Genomic DNA, 17921 nt, shown 5'->3' with positions numbered 1-17921 from the left:
GTTCCAAATGTTGCTGATGTGTGGCCACATATGAGTTCAGCTCAGTAACGGTGACAGTAGGCTGTCATATGTTTTCTCCTTCACTGTGGAAATAAACTTATTTGTTTAGGGCTTCCAGTAACTTGCAAAGGCCCTGAAGGAAGGATGGATTTTGTTTTGTCTGTGTTTTTAGTTTGTTTCTTTATATGGAATTGATTTGAGACCCAGATTCTGTACTAGCCATGTGAAATGCAGGTCAAGATGACGGAAATCTACGCTTCTGTTACAGATATGGGATGCCCTCTTTTCTGAAAGACATTGACAATTAGGGAAATTGGTGATTTGTTTGTTTCTGAAGGGAAATTGGAACATTTGGGGAGTGAACTGAAACATGGCTTTTCTTAACAATAGTGTTTCAGACAGTTTATAAAATATGAGTATTGTCAACTGATTGAGCTTTAGTTCTTTCGGAAAGAACTTTGTAAGGTCAAGACAGTCACAGCAGGTGTCTCAAAATGCAAGTAGTCAGGATTTAGGTCATTCCTGTCTACTAGAATGCAAGTGTAACCTACACTGATCAACTGGCTGGAGAGTTCACTAATAACTTTAACCCCTCACTTCAGCAGTCTGAGGCCAGCGATTAAAAGCTGTGGTCCCCAACCACCAGGCCGTGGACCGGTACTGGGCTGCAGAGCATGTGAAAAGCGAGGAAACGATATGATTTGGCGATATGAAACGATACATGAAATGATACGAGTCAGCTGCACCTTTCCTCATTCTGTCACGCCCACTGTTGAACTTGAATGCACAGGAAGTCATTAGCCTTTCGAGGTCATCAGTCAGTCATTAACCTACAAATACTTGATGAGTCAAAAAAAAAACAACAAACTTCGCTTGAGAGTTTCTTTGGAAGAGATGGTAGGGGACATAAAAGGCCTAACGATGAAGGTAACGCAGAGACAGCTGAGGCAGAGACTGCAAAAAAAAAGACAGCTTCCTTCAACAGAAAATATGACAAGTTGTACATAAAATATGGCTTTATTGTGACCGGTGACTCGCACGCTCCAAGCCCCCTGTGTGTGATATGTGGAGACAAGCTGTCTAATGAGGCAATGAAGCCCTCAAAACTGCTTCAGCACCTTGGGTCCAAGCACCCTGCACTTAAAGACAAACCCGTTTGAGTTTTTTTTGAGCAAACGGAACAGAAGCAAGTGCTGGGAGACACCACCTCCACAAATGCTGCTGCTCTGAGAGCATCGTACTTAGTGACTGGCCGTGTTGCTAAGGCTAAGAAGCCTTTCACTGTTGGTGAAGAATTGATTCTGCCTGCTGCCAAGGACATGTGCCATGAACTGTTGGGAGAAGCTTCAACGTTGTTGAAGTTATAAATCACATCAAAACAAAAGCCCTTAACTCACGTCTGTTTGAGCAGCTTTGTGAGGAAATGGATGCAGAGCATTAACGCCTTCTCTTACACACTGAAGTCAGGTGGCTATCAAGGGGGAGAGCCCTGGCCAGAGTTTTTGAGTTAAGAGAGCAGCTACAGAGATCTCTTACAGGAAAAAAGTCACCACTGGCAGCAAACTTCAGTGATGAGGAGTGGATAGCAGAACTCACTTATCTGTGTGACATCTTCAACCTGCTCAATGAACTCAATTTGTCACTTCAGAGGAGAATGATAATTGTCTTCAAATTGGCAGATAGTGTCTGCTTTCAAAGCTAAACTGGAACTGTGGGGACGGCGAGTGGACAGGGGCATATTTGACATGTTCCCAACATTAGCTGGGATGTTGGGAGAGACTGAGGCTGCACCGTCTTTCTCACAGCTGGTGCTCGATCACCTATCTTCACTCTCGACAGAATTCGAGCATTACTTCCCAACCGCAAATGACCCAAGACGTGCAAAGGAATGGGTCCATGACCCATTTGTGAATGTCCCAGGTGAATCATCCATGTCAGCGAGGGAAGAAGATCAACTCCTCGAGCTTGCAAATGACGGTGGGCTGAAAAGTATGTTTGACATAACATCTCTGCTGGCATTCTGGATCAAAGTCAAGGCTGAATATCCTGAGAAAGCCACAAAAGCACTGAAAATGTTGCTTCCATTTCCAACATCATATCTCTGCGAAGCAGGGTTTTCTGCAATGAATGCAACGAAAACTAAATTGTGGAATACACTGGACATAAGGAACCCCCTCTGAGTATCGCTGTCTCCCATCACCACTCGATGGGACTGTCTTGTTGCAGGGAAACAAGCCCAGGGCTCCCATTGATTCAGCGATATTGGTGTGTTGCAATGATTTTGTATGTTCAGACAAGGAAAATATGCGCTGTGTTTAATATCAAAACGTTACTTAAAATGTTAATGATGCTATTGACCTATAAGTGACTTATAATTGACTTATCACTATATCCATGCGAGGAAAATATGCGCTGTATTTAATATTAAATTCGTTAGATAAACCCTTTTAGAAACAAAATTGAGTGTGTTACGTAACCGGCAACAATGAATATTAATCGAGACAGGATATATAAAAACAACCAAACATTTATTAAACACGTATAAACGATAAGGAAAAAAAAAACAAAGGAAAACTTTAACCGGAGACTCGCCACTCGGCTCTGGTTCTGAAAGCGTTAAATGCTGAAAACAGTTCTTAAAGCGATACAGTCAGATAGAGTTCTTAAAGCGGTAACTTCGAAAGTCCAACAGTTTTACGCATTCAATTGGGAGAGACTTCTCTGGAGAAAAATTTCTTCACCGAAGCACTTTTACTGCTGGTTCTGTCCACAGGATTCCCGATGCCGAAATTAAACACTTTAAATTGACTGACCTTAAATTCCTTTTAGAGAGAGCACCTTTTTGCATGAACTCATTGCCCTTTTACAAGAACAACAGGAATTCTGCAGATGCTGGAAATTCAAGCAACATACATCAAAGTTGCTGGTGAACGCAGCAGGCCAAGCAGCATCTATAGGAAGAGGCGCAGTCGACGTTTCAGGCCGAGACCCTTCGTCAGGACTAACTGAAGAAAGAGTGAGTAAGGGATTTGAAAGCTGGAGGGGGAGGGGGAGATGCAAAATGATAGGAGAAGACAGGAGGGGGAGGGATAGAGCCGAGAGCTGGACAGGTGATAGGCAAAAGGGGATACGAGAGGATCATGGGACAGGAGGCCTAGGGAGAAAGACGGGGGGGGGGGTGACCCAGAGGATGGGCAAGAGGCATATTCAGAGGGACAGAGGGAGAAAAAGGAGAGTGAGAGAAAGAATGTGTGCATAAAAATGAGTAACAGCTGGGGTACGAGGGGGAGGTGGGGCCTAGCGGAAGTTAGAGAAGTCAATGTTCATGCCATCAGGTTGGAGGCTACCCAGACAGAATATAAGGTGTTGTTCCTCCAACCTGAGTGTGGCCTCATCTTTACAGTAGAGGAGGCCGTGGATAGACATGTCAGAATGGGAATGGGATGTGGAATTAAAATGTGTGGCCACTGGGAGATCCTGCTTTCTCTGGCGGACAGAGCTCTGTCTGCGCTCTGTCCGCCAGAGAAAGCAGGATCTCCCAGTGGCCACACATTTTAATTCCACATCCCATTCCCATTCTGACATGTCTATCCACGGCCTCCTCTACTGTAAAGATGAGGCCACACTCAGGTTGGAGGAACAACACCTTATATTCCGTCTGGGTAGCCTCCAACCTGATGGCATGAACATTGACTTCTCTAACTTCCGCTAGGCCCCACCTCCCCCTCGTACCCCAGCTGTTACTCATTTTTATGCACACATTCTTTCTCTCACTCTCCTTTTTCTCCCTCTGTCCCTCTGAATATACCTCTTGCCCATCCTCTGGGTCACCCCCCCCCCGTCTTTCTCCCTAGGCCTCCTGTCCCATGATCCTCTCGTATCCCCTTTTGCCTATCACCTGTCCAGCTCTCGGCTCTATCCCTCCCCCTCCTGTCTTCTCCTATCATTTTGCATCTCCCCCTCCCCCTCCAGCTTTCAAATCCCTTACTCACTCTTCCTTCAGTTAGTCCTGACGAAGGGTCTCGGCCTGAAACGTCGACTGCGCCTCTTCCTATAGTTGCTGCCTGGCCTGCTGCGTTCACCAGCAACTTTGATGTATGTTGCCCTTTTACAAGAGTTATCTCGATGCAGGTTCTCTCCAACGAAGACTCAATAAGGTCGATTCTTTATTAAACTGCCAAACGATGCCGACTGCTCTCGATCCTTCACTTCGATGAATTCTTCACTCTCCCTTCAAAACTGTCGGAATTGAGTAAATTGGCACTTCCAGCCACAAATTCCCAGTCCAAATACCATATCTTGTAAGAGAACGCACCTTCCGTTTTAAAAATGAAACTGCGTCACAAAAACAAACATGCAACAGAAACGGAGGCACAACACGTTCTACCTGGAAATCTACAAACTCAAAACCCACTGCGTCACCTGAGTCGACCCTTATATAGTCACGGGGCACATCATCACGTGACCTCACATCGATGGGAAAATCACATCAGGTGACCTCCAAAAGACCATTACAGCATTCTCACAAAAAAAATCTCCTTGAACATGTAACAAGTGTATTAGACACTTATAAATGATTTATAGTTGACTTATCACCTATATTCCGGTATTGATCAACACCCCCCCCCCCCCCGCAGTCCGCAAGAATATTGTCAATATTAAACCAGTCTGCAGTGCAAAAAAGGTTGGGGACCCCTGATCAAAAGGACAGTCTGGGTACAGTGCCATTGGGGTGAGGTCCTTGCAGTCTCTCAAACAGGGACCACCCCAAACACGCATTTAGATCAAAGGGGCAGAGGCTGGTTGTCTGATTATTCTGATAACCTCCTGTTATTGCATGGAATGCAAACATGAAACAAAGTTACCTTGCTGATACCCCTGCCCACAAAGTAACTACTGACAGTTTTAGCTATCAGAGATTGAAGGCGTAAAGTTAAGGATGTGATCGAAGTGTAATAGGTCAGTAGGGAAGGAGGCAACAAGCACACAGATGATAAAGTTGCGTTTTAAAGACTGGTTGAAATAGAGAAGACAGAAGTGCCCAAGACATGATCAAATTTCTGGAATGTTTTAATGCCATTACTGCTTAGTCTTGTAGATAGCCAATTAGGGATGACAGATAGTGTAGATAGATATTGGGACGTGATAGGTTAGAAATTGAGCAAGTGATCTGAAGTGAAGGGCACTTTCACTACCCTACTTAATTACATCTTCCTACAGGTTTGCCCTTCCTGGCACAGATTTCTGTCCAGGGGCCAAGAGGAGGGATGGCATGTTTGGAAGTATTCTGAAGTCATGTGAATATAACAGATATTAAGTCAGACAAGAACTAGTCTTCAGATTTTAATGCAAATTGTAAATTGCAAGCAGTAAATTGAAGTTCAAAGCACACCTTTACAAAATGGTGACCATGATACATTTGCATATGCATCAGCTAAATGTCAAGACAATGGGGCACTAGGTTGGTGGACTACTGTGTTACACTGGGGAGTCTACTGGGTATTGGGTATTATAGTTCCATGTCATAATGGGGCAACCACATGGGTTATACTAGCCTAAAGGCCAGGTGTCAGTGTCACAGCTTTTAGAGGGGTGGAATGTAGTGCGAAAGTTAACACTATCTGCCAATTGAAAGTCACTGCTGCCACATTAGTTATCAACTAGCCTATCTGAAGAACGCTGCAGCCCTTCCACTGACTGACTCTAGTGCCATGATACTAGCTTCTAGCAAGAAAGTACTGCTACCATATAAATGTAGCATGTGTGGTGGTCTCGCTGGGTCAATATCTGCGTGAACCACACCGCAGTAAGTTTGGAAGTGTGTTGCAGATGGAGGTCTCAGGCACACACTTAGATGAGTACAAGTATGTAGACCATATACAACCTTACAATTTGTCTTCTTGTAGGCAGCCACAAAATGAAGAAATACCATTAAAAAAAACCCACACAAGGACCAAACACCCAACATGCAAAAAGAGAATCGTGCAAACAATAAAAGGTAAACAAACAAAACACAGAACGTGAACAAGGCCCCCAAAAGCAAGTCGACAGCCACAGAGCCAGTTCAGCACTGAGGTGAAAGAAACCAGTCCAGAAGTCCTATGGTGCAAGCCACAACCATGAGCCAGTGCACTGGTCAGACTACTGCTGATGGTTGCAGGCCACAGCTGCCGAGTCAGTTCAGTTCTGAGGCAAGTAAACCTCACAGAGTAGCCAGCTAAACACAGGTTCATCCTTTGCTCTCAGCCTTGATGCTTTGACCTTTTTAAATCTGGCTCAGCATTTAAATTGGCCAAACATTGATTTGTTTTCCACGCCCAGGCCCAGCCATTTTGATCCGGCCCCATCTCTGCTCTTGCAATGGTTAAACATCGGTTTGTTTTTCCTCTCTCGGGCCTGGGCCTGGGCCCTGCCACTTCGATCCAGGCTCAGGTCTGCTCCAGCAATGCCCGCCGAGGCTGTACCTACATTCTCAAGAGTCCAGTTCACTGGATTCCTCAGGATACCACAGAAGTGCCAGGTTGTACTGACGGTTCAACAGCATAACTCCCGAAGGGCGAGTTACAGGCTGAGAATTGCAGCTCAGAAAAAGTGTAATTAATAGCATAGTTAGTACTTTAGTTTGCCGCCTGTAAAGCACCACCAGCATCGTCTTTTAAAGGAGCATATGTGCAACTTGAATGTTTTGATGTTTGTCTTCCTTTGTTGAAGAATGTCAAAACTCACCTGTAGATGGTGTCTTCTGTCCCCTTGGCCAGTCCACAAACCCTGCAACAGCATGCATGTGCACTGCTTCACCCTTTGTGAAGCAGGCGGCCAACTCTTTTGCTTTGGTGACATTGAGGGAAAAGTTGTTGTCATGACCCCATGTCCTAGGTTCTCTCCTTTCTGTACCAAACTTGACGTTACATGAGAAATGTCCACTACAGTGGGATCATCCACAAACTTGTAGATGCAATTGGAGAAGAACCTGGTCAGTTGTGAGTGTATAGGGAGCAGCCTGTGGGGCACCAATATTGAGAATAATCAGAGCAAAGGTGTTGCTCCTTGCTAGTTGCAGTCTATTGATCAGGAAGCTGCGGACCCAGTGACAAAGGAGGAGCCGAGTCCAGATCTGGGCATTTAGAGATGAGTTTGCTTGGAATGATAGTATTGAAGGCCAAGCTGTGGTCAATAAACAATGGTCTAACATGGATACATTTACTGTCCAGATGCTTCAGGGCTAGAGATTTGGCCCTGTTTCACAGTAAAGCTGTGTGGGATGTCAGAGTTAATCTGTACCATGACAAACATCTCAAAGCACTTCACGATGATGGATATCAGAGCAACCAGGCAGTAGTCATGAAGAACGTTACTTGTTTCACGCGTACTGGAGTGATAGTGGTCTGCTTAAAGCAGGTACGAAACTCAACTTGAAGGTGGGAGAGATTTAAAGTCTGCAAATACCCTCCACCAGCTAATCTGTAAAGGATGAAAGGACGTGACCAGGGACAGTGTCTGGGCCAAATGCTTTCTGCGGATTCACTCTCCATGATGGTGGGCTGAGCTGCGTATCAGACAGTCGCGGCTGGTGGTGACATTCCAATCCATTCTGTGCACAGAACGTGTTGCGCTCACCAGCAGTGATGCTGCCCAACTTTGTTTTGTAGCCTGTAATTGCAAATAAACCCTGCCACTACTAGGAATTTACTTTGGACATACTGACTCTTGGCATCCCTGATGGCTTTTCAGTGGTCATATTCTAATTTCTTGCATAGGTCAGGGTCACCCAATTTCAACATCAGTTTCAAATTCCAGTAGGAAGTTTGTCTCCCCGTTCAGTTTTAAATCCCAGTAGGAAGTGGGTCCCCCTGTTCATTCAGTTTTAAATCCCAGTAGGAAGTGGGTCCCCCTGTTCATTCAGTTTTAAATCCCAGTAGGAAGTGGGTCCCCCTGTTCATTCAGTTTTAAATCCCAGTAGGAAGTGGGTCTCCCCGATCATTCATGGTTCCCAATTTGGGAACACCCAAATTGTCCTCTTTGGTACATAATCCTCAACACACTTACTGACAAAGTCTGTGGTGATTGTGACATACTCATCTAAACTGGTTTTGAATGTGGATCAGTCTACTGACTCAAAGCAGTCACCAGAAGCTGATCTATTTCCTCAAACCAGCACTATAATTTTCTGTATTAGATTCTCGTGTCTCAACTTCTGTTTGTGTGCAGAGTGAAGGAGCACAGCCTGGTGGTCTGATTCATACCACAGGACATAGGAGCAGAACGAGACCACTCAGCCCCTCAAACCTGCTCTGCCATCCCATCATGGCTGATTTATTAACCCCCTTGAACCCGATTTCCTGCCTTCTTCATGAAACCTTTGATGCCCTGACTAATCAAGAACCCATCAACCTCCTCTTTAAATATATCAATGACTTGGCCTCCAGAGCCATCTGTGACAATGAATTCCACAGATTCACGCATGTTTGGGCCCCTTTTGGGACAAGAGACTTCCCGGAAGTATTTTGGTAATATACTTGAAATTGGCCTGACTGAAATCACCAGTGATGAAAAGGGCCTCAGGGTGTCCTGCTTCAAGTCCAATGACCACAGAGCACAGTTCACTGACTGCAAGCCACTGTCTTCAACACACATTATATGGTGGCACAACTGAAAGATTTATTAGTGAATTTCAGGAGATCCCAAAGTGTGGCAATTAAGAAATATATATACTAATTTGCATGCACAGTCTACAAACAGTAATAATACAAGTTGATTCTCTATTTTAATGGTTTAATAAGGCATAAGAATTGAACAGGGCACCAGAACAATAACTAGAAGACCTTACATCCTCTAGGAGCTACGGAGCTTGATTTACTCTCCCAGTCAAAAATGCCACTCTTAATAGGCACTCGCTCTGACAGTGCAATATTCCTTCAGTGCTCAGTGGAAGAAATAACTTTCATTTTGTGCTCAAGATTCCAGACTGGGAATTGTACCCATGACCCTTTGACTCAGAAGAGTGCTGCCCACTTTGTCAAAGATAACAGCTTGCAACGAGGCAACAAACTGCAATCACTCACAACCTCATTACACATTAACAATCTGAAAGTGCAGCAAGTCACTTTATGACACAGGAAAATACTGTAACCATCAGGTACAAGGGAATGACAAGGCATGAATTACCAGGAGAATCTGCTGCTGTTCCACTGAGGCATGGAAAAGAAAAATCTAAGCCATGCTACCCCTTACTGAAATCCTCCCACTTCAACAGGCCTTAGCTTATGTATTCTAATTTAACCATCACAAAATATCTATTGAAGCTGTGAATTGAAAACTGGAAAGCCCTAACAATTAAAAAAATACACTATCAACATTAAAACCGGAAGCTCAAAACTGCAAAGAAAATCCAACTGAATGCTGTTAAATGAAGTTCTTTCCATCTCCTTGTGTATAGAGGCCTCGTCCATCTTCAGTCTTCTCAGAATCTCTGCTCTCAAAATCTGAAATCTTAACTACTTCCCTGCACCAAGTAGATTGAACTCATGTTCATTGACCCATTTTACAAATGCCTCCATTTTAAAATTCTTTCCAACATCTACAAATCCCTCTGCCACTTCCTGTCACCTCCTCTACAACTACAATCAGAAATTTCTTTACATCTTGTCATTGGTAGCTATGCCTTCATTTGCTGAATCTTAAAACTTGGGAATTCATTCTCTAGACTTTTTGATTATGAAGACACATAGTCCTCTTTTATTGTCATTTAGTAATGAATGCATTAAGAAATGATACAATATTTTCTCCGGTGTGATATCACAAAACACAGGACAGACCAAGACTGAAAAAACTGACAAAACCACATAATTATAACATATAGTTACAACTGTGCAACAATACCATAACTTGATGAAGAAGTCCACGAGCACAGTAAAAGTTCAAAGCTTCTCAAATGTCCCATATCTCACGCAGACGGGAGAAGGAAGAAAAACTCTCCCTGCCATGCCGACCACAGTCTGACTCTGAGTCATCAGAAAACTTCGAGCTCTGATCAGCTCTCCGACACCAAGTACTGAGCGCTATCTCTGTCCAACTCCTCCTTAAACCTAACTCTTTCAGTATCTGATCTTCTCTAGATCGGTTTCAATTTTCTGCTTAACCTGCGAAGCAAAGACCTCACCCTTCATTTGGACTTAACGCCAAAGTAAAATAGTATGGCTGAAATGGCACTCACCCAGTCGAGAGCTCAATACAACTTGCTGAATCGACACCATTTGTGAAGAGAATGAAACGAAAACTGACCTAGAAGGAATGAGATTCCCTTTTAATATGGAAATGTCTATGAAATGATCATTCGCAACAAAAATACTTTAAAGTTTAAAAAGCAGAGTACATTCAGTATCTGTTATTTGTAATTCTGTGGACTAGCAAACCCAAATGCCATCAAATCCTTCCCCTGCCCTTCAAGATGAACCACCGCCCCAATACAATCAGTGAAATAAGATTTGAAATGCCTCCACACAAGAGTGGGAGCAAAGTGTTATTAGTATTCCATCCTGTTCCACACATGCTCTATGTTACTACACATTCTCTATGTTACTACACATTATATGCTACTTCAAGTTCCACGTTTAGCATTTAAATTTTAACTCACCATTAAAGCACCATAGCATAATTCAACTAGTGAAACACCAAAAAGGCAAAGTGATGACATTAGTACAAAAAGTGAAAGTTTTAGAAACAATGGACAGCAGTCAGGAAGCTGTACGGCTAATAATTCATAAGATCCAAAGCAAAAGAAATGTTAGTTTTTAGTGATCCTAAAAGTTTAAAATTAGCATGCAAAAGAGATTCAAGAGGGAACGAATGAAAAAAAATGTCCCTGCTGGCTCTAATGAATTCAAACCAAGATTCAGGAAAAACAACATGTATTCAAATAGAAGACAGGAAGCATAGGGATGGCCCAAAACAAAAAACATTTACAGCCTGAAGCATTTCTGTTACAGGTACACAAACTCAGATGCTGGAAATCTTGAGTAACATGTACAAAACGCTGGAGGATCTCAGCCAGCCAGGTATGCTGAGGAGAGGAGCGGTCGACCTTTTGAGGCTGCAAAGGAGGCAGTAGATGTGAGCTTACAAGGAGAGGCAGCATCAGTGGATAAGGGCTGCCAACAAAACATGGTGGAAGTAATAACGTACAAAAGGCTTCAGGCTTTCATACTGCTGGCCACATAGAAAAGCCTCTGTCATCATTTTTCAAAGAATCCTCTTGCCTTAAAGGGGCACAAACCTGTGCCACAGCAGACTACGTCCTCTCACAAGGGGTATAGAAATATCGGTGTGATGAATCAAGGTGAGAATAATATTAGATACTGCTCCTGGCCATCCAAAAACCCAAATGTCCAGGAAGTGCTTTTTCCTCCCAGTCCACCCCTCTCATCCAGCTTTGCGACCAGGGTGTGCACATAAGGCCTATGATTTAAAGTATACTTCTCTACGCATTCATCAGGCTGTGGGTACTGATGCTGCCCTCGATGTACAGAAACTCTGGAAAAATTATATCACTACCGGGTGCATAACCAACACAAAATCTCAGGATGAAATAACACCAGCCACTGGGCTGAATATTCTCTGGAAGTGGCCATAGCTTCACAAGATTTTTACCTTTAAGCAGAGAAATATCCCTAACCATTAAACTGGCACAGGTTATTCTGAGGATAATCTGATATAGTTCAGGATGAAGTTGCAGAATTATTTAAAAGCCCATTTAGAATTGATATTCGGGGGTGATATACTGCGTCCGGTGCTCCCGATGTGGCCTTCTATATATTGGCGAGACCCAACGCAGACTGGGAGACCGCTTTGCTGAACACCTACGCTGTCTGCCAGAGAAAGCAGGAGCTCCCAGTGGCCACACATTTTAATTCCACATCCCATTCCCATTCTGACATGTCTATCCACGGCCTCCTCTACTGTAAAGATGAAGCCACAATCAGGTTGGAGGAACAACACCTTATATTCCGTCTGGGTAGTTTCCAACCTGATGGCATGAACATCGACTTCTCTAACTTCCACTAATGCCCCACCTCCCCCTCGTACCCCATCCGTTATTTATTTTTATACACACATTCTTTCTCTCACTCTCCTTTTTCTCCCTCTGTCCCTCTGACTATACCCCTTGCCCATCCTCTGTTCTCCCCCCACCTTGTCTTTCTCCCCAGACCTCCTGTCCCATGATCCTCTCGTATCCCCTTTTGCCAATCACCTGTCCAACTCTTGGCTCCATCCCTCCCCCTCCTGTCTTCTCCTATCATTTTGTATCTCCCTCTCCCCCTCCCACTTTCAAATCTCTTACTAGCTCTTCCTTCAGTTACTCCTGATGAAGGGTCTCGGCCTGAAACGTCAACTGTACCTCTTCCTAGAGATGCTGCCTGGCCTGCTGCGTTCACCAGCAACTTTGATGTGTGTTGTTTAGAATTGATGTTGAGCCTGAGAATCAGCCATAAACAAGAAAGAGTCTCAATTTCCAGTCTGGCATTGAAAGCACTAGTTAACCAGTCCTCAAGCATGGCACTCAAGTCAAAAAGGATGCTGAAAAGGCTTTAATTCCTTATTCTTTGCACAAGGATTTAAAGTTATCACATCTCCACAAAACAATATGTTTCACAATAGCCAAGCCAGCAGAAGAAACCAACTTTACTCCAAACCTTCCTCTCCCTTGCAGCCTCCTCCTTCACAAACGCAAAGACAGACCAGCTGCTCTCATTAATCACCACTGTCTACATTATCTCCCTTCAACCCAAATGACCTGTCATCTGTCTATTGGGGGGGGGGGGGAGGAAAGAAAAACACCAATAATGTCACACAAAGTTATTTTTAAATTTGCTACATACTTGCTTATCTCTTCTTCAAGATTACTACAAAAATGGAAATTCCTATGATAATTTTTCTAATTGTGTTGTTACTCAATTTGACTTCCATTTAGGCATTTGTAGGGAGGAGCTTGCAATAGTCAGAAGGTGTATAGTTGATCAGAACAACTGAACCACAAAAATACAGTTCAAATAACACATACAAAATTCTGGAGGAAATCTGCAGGTCAGGCAGCAGCCATAAAAATGAATACAAGTCAAAGAAAGTTTCAGGCAAAAGACCCTTCTTATGGATTGGAAAGGAAGGGGGACGATGACAAAATAACAAGGGGTGGGGGTTCAAATTACTGTCATTAAATACACTGACACATGGTTTTGAAGTCAGAAGGTACAGCTGTGTAAATCAACTGCTCCCCATTAAACCACCAGTTGAAATAGGCAAACATCCAGGAGCCACTTGACACTTCAAGAAACCAATTCATATTATATGAACAATGTGTTATAGGGCGACTCTTCAACCACAATCCTTAGATCTTTTAAATGCATTTATTAACACATTTTAATGCTGGTTAAAACATTACAGAGCATTTATCTTAAATTAGGCGTGTGTATTGGGTACTTGGGCCTTAAAGGTATCTGTCATTGTTTTGTTACCCACAGCAAGTCACCATCATTGCTCCTCCTGCAATTATGATGGCGTAGATGATGCTAAATTGGGAGGACAAGGAAAATGATACCAAGATACAAGATCAGCCAAGACCTTGCTGGGTGGTAGTGCGATGTGTCCCAACTCCTACTCTCATTTCTTAGGAAATATCCACATCTGTGTTAAAATAACGACCAACATTTCAGCTCATTGATGTCATCAGATGTTATTCAACAGAAATATTAATTATAGATGTTGCCTATTCAACAGAAATTTGTTTTTTTTATTAAATAGGCATTTTTTTTTGCTCTAGATTTCAGCCTGTACAGCATATCATTTCTCCAGGGGAAGCTGAAACTGAGTCACTATGCACCAGATACAAGTGGTACAGGAAATACAGACTGGAAATGGAGCAAATGAGGTGTGGCTGAAAGGCACCGACTTCAATTCATCAGCACAAGAACCAAGAGTGACTCAAAGAAAAAAAAAGTTTTATTTAAGAGAGCATGAAAAGTGATTCAACAAGAGCTTTCAAACAGGTACTAGACAAATAATTGAAAAAAATGTAGTAAGTTGGTGAGAGAATCTGACTGGCCTGTTGTGTCATTATTCTGATTTTAATCAGTGCATAACAGAAGCTACTCAGCCCAAGCAGTCAATGAAGACTTTACACTCCGTTCAGAGCTCCTCCCAATTCGTTTCATCCAAACTGAAAAAACAACAATTTTCTGTATCTGAACAACCTTCAGACTTTGGTTAAACATTGATTAAATGTCACGTCACTTTTACTGGTTCAGTATGAAACCTCTAGAGGTTTAAAAAGAACACCCAGGAAGAATGACAAAAATATTCAATTAGTTTTTTACCAAAATCCTAATATTCTTTGATCACGGAAATTTGTTATGCTCACCCCATGTCAATTGAATGTCATATAATGAACTGGGAGGGGCCTTGACCAAAGCAAAACAAAAGCGATTTTGGACTGGGGTTAGGTAGAGGGTAGTTAGCATCTGGATTTCATTGCCTGGTTGGCTGGTGGGTACAAATCCGGGCCTTTAAAATGGAGTTGGAAAGGGATTAGATAGAGAAACTGTGGGAAGACAATGATCTAATTGCTGTACAACGAGCAGGTACAGACTCAGTGGGTTGAATATGCCTTAACAATTCTACAAATTAAAGTGGGGTCTGCTGGAGAACATTGAGAGAAACTGGTTCCTGTCACAAGAGAATAACCAGAGAAGTATTTACAAAACAATTTTTGCTCCATTCCAGATAATTAAAAAAGGTCTAAAATTTAGTACCTTCCTGAAATTTATATTTGGTGAAATAATTTGCAAGGCCATTAAGAGAGAAGAACCGGTGATGAACTCCATCAAAGAAGCCGGAGGCAAGAAAAAAGTATTTTAAGTTATACAGCAATGGAACAGGTCCTCCAGCCTAACATCCTCACCAAAATGAATGACTTCTTTCAGTCTTTGAAAGTAATTTCCTCAACACACAAATTCCAGACAAATCCTCATCACTACCCTACAATTATACAGAACATTGGTTAGATCATAGCTAGTTTATCGTGTGCAGTTCTAGCCACCATGTTATAGGAAGGTCACAGTAATACCAGAAAATGCAAAAGAGATTTGAAGTGTTGCCTTAGATGGAACAATTCAGTTATCAGGGAAATTGCATAGACTGAGCTCATCAACCTTACCTCCAACTTCCACCCTGCTCTCAAATTTATCTGGTCTATTTCCGACTCCTCCCTCCCCTTTCTCGATCTCTCCAAATATCTGGAGACAGCTTATCTACTGATATGTTTTTATAAACCCACTGATTCCCACAGCTACCTGGACTATACCTCTTCCCACCCTGTTACTTGTTTGAGAAAAAAGCCATCCCCTTCTCTCAGTTCCTCTGTCTCCATCACATCTGCTCTCAGGTTGAGGCTTTTCATTTCATTTACATTCCAGGACTAATGAGATGTCCTCTTTCTTCAAAGAAAGGGGCTTCCCTCCCTCCATTAATGCTGCCCTCACCCATATCTCTTCCATTTTGTCCACATCAGCCCTCACCCCATTCTCCCACCACTCCACCAGGAATAGGGTTCCTCTCGTCCTCACCTACCACCCGCCCCCCCCCAAAGCCTCCGCATCTAGCACATAATTCTGTCATCTCCAACAGGATCCCACCACCAAGCACATCTTCCCCTCCCCCTCCCATTTTCCACAGGGATCGTTCCCTACGCGACTCCCTTCTCCATTTGACCCTCCTCACCAATCTCCCTCCTGGCACTTATCCTTGCAAGTGCTACACCTGCCCCTACATCTCCTCCCTCACTACCATTCAGGACCCCAAACAATCCTTCCAGGTGAGGCAGCTCTTCACCTGAGAGTCTTTTGGGGCCATCTACTGTGTCCAGTATGGCCTCCTGCATGTATATTAGTAAGACCCAACGTAGACTGGGAGTTAGCTTCACCAAGCACCTACCCTTTGTCCACCAGAAAAAGCAGGATCTCCTGGTGGGTCCCTATTTGAATTCTGCTTCCCATTCCCATACAGTCCACAACCTCCTCTCCTGCTGCAATGAGGCCACACTCAGGTCAGAGGAGTAGCACCATGCATTTCGCCTGGGTAGCCTCCAACCTGATGGCATGAACATCGATGTCTCAAGCTTCCAGTAATTGTCCCCTCCCTGCTCTTTCACCGTTCCTGTTTCCCTCTCTCACCTTGTCTCCTTACCTACCCATCTCCTCCCGCTGGGGCTCCTCTCCCTTCCCTTTCTTCTAATGGTCTTCTAACCTTTCCCCTTCAGCAGCCCTTCATCTCTTTCACCAATCAATTTCCCAGCTCTTTACTTCACCCCCACCCCCTCTCCTCCTCCCCCAGCTAGTGTCACCTACCTCACTTCCTCTCCTCCCTCCACCTTTTTATTCTGACTTCATCCTTTCTTCCCCCAATCTTGTTGGAGGGACTCGGCCTGAAAGATCGACTGTTTACTCTTGTCCATAGCCTGACCTGCTGTGTGTGTTGCACGGGACCTTTGTTTTCTTTTACTGTGGGGTGGGGTAGGGGGAAAGGGGGTGGGTACATTACATTTCGATGGGTGTAGATGGAATAGATAGTGAGAAACCTCTTCCCCTATGGAGAAATGTCTGTAACCATAGGATATGGGTTAAAAAAGTGGGAGGCAATTTTGAACAGATTAAGGTTTCTTTTCTACCTTGAGGGTGGATGGAATCACTAGCTGACAGATGTGGAGGCAGGGGTACTCACAGAATGTAGTACTATTTAAATGAACACTGGAAAGACCATGGCATAGAAGAGCAAGAGCTGCTATAGGTAGTTACTTGACAGCTGAAACAGCCACAATGAGTATCTTGTTTCTAATGCTATATGACTCTATGAAATGGACATTAAAGCAACAACTCCAGAGAGTAGATTTGAAGCATATCAGATTTCAAATGTTCAAGTAGCTCCCATTATTTTACAGTCAATCTATTTCCTGGTAACCCAGCTCTATACTGGCCATCTAGTCTTCAATGAAGCAAGGAACTTGGAATCCAGAGCAGCTGATAAAAGTAATCATAAAGGACTGAAGCCTGGTCATATTCCCCCCACACACACAAGAATCTCGATTAGCCAGCTGGTCTTTAGTGGGGTTGTGGAAAACTGCCTCAGCATGCCTGGTCACAAAGCTTTTCATAGGCAATTACATGTCACAGGAACGCACTACCGGCAGATCAGAGTAAAATTTAAGTACACAGTCAAACCTGCTCAGAAAATGAATGGAACATTCTCACGACATCTGGGAATCCCAAGCCCATAGTTTCACAAGCCTACAGGAATCTTGAGATTTCTGCATGTCTCACAAACAGTCCAGCCACCCAGTCTACCAACTGTCCGATCAGTGGAAGAACCAGCAGCTCCCACACCATCAGTCACTATAAACCACGCGGGATTGCCGAGGAAGGGAAATCAACTTGTAAGGACTTTTCAGATGGATCCGCTCCCGCAACACCTCCCACTTCTGCAGCTCACTGATAAGGACACCCCCGTAGCCTCCCATTCATTCACTCACTCCCCCAACCCCACCCGAGCCCGCTGACACCTTCCATTCAACCCCCCGCGACTCCATCCAGCTCCGCCGACACATCGCACCCTTTGCTCCCATCCCAGCCACCGGGGCCCGCCGATACCACCTCCTTCCCTCCGCTCAAAGTGCACCCCTTGCATACCACTGCCAGCCCAGCCCAGCTCCGCTCCGCTGCTATGGCCGTTCTCTGCCACTGGCAGCGACCACCACCCCGGAAGCGTTTGGAGACCAGAACTGAAACAAACCTGATCGCTCTGACCGTCCGCCACACCGTCCTCTCCGCTTCCCGATAGGGTCAAAGAACGCGAGCGCTGCTCCTTAAAGGGGCCGGTCC

The 17921-nt window shown here is 44.0% G+C and overlaps 1 protein-coding gene across 2 annotated transcripts in view; it reads right to left on the bottom strand.

Moving 5' to 3' along the window:
• The window catches only part of ptgr2 (prostaglandin reductase 2), a 60878-nt gene extending 42959 nt beyond the window's left edge, over positions 1-17919 (bottom strand). The window contains exons 1-2 of one of the 2 annotated variants that reach the window (XM_063054081.1): positions 17833-17919; positions 10214-10281 (exon numbers count right to left, since the gene is read on the bottom strand). In XM_063054081.1, the coding sequence (XP_062910151.1) occupies positions 10214-10253 (40 nt within the window). In that variant the 5' untranslated portion in view covers positions 10254-10281; positions 17833-17919. Of the gene's footprint in view, positions 1-10213; positions 10282-17729; positions 17810-17832 lie in introns of those variants that run through there. The other variant, XM_063054091.1, reaches the window with a different exon arrangement.
• Positions 17920-17921: the final 2 nt, after the last annotated feature.

This window comes from Mobula hypostoma, chromosome 1, assembly GCF_963921235.1.
Source record: "Mobula hypostoma chromosome 1, sMobHyp1.1, whole genome shotgun sequence".
In the NCBI taxonomy this organism is placed as follows: Eukaryota; Metazoa; Chordata; class Chondrichthyes; order Myliobatiformes; family Myliobatidae; genus Mobula; species Mobula hypostoma.
Note: the sequence above shows the minus strand (reverse complement) of the source record. Positions and strands in the feature narration are given on the sequence as shown.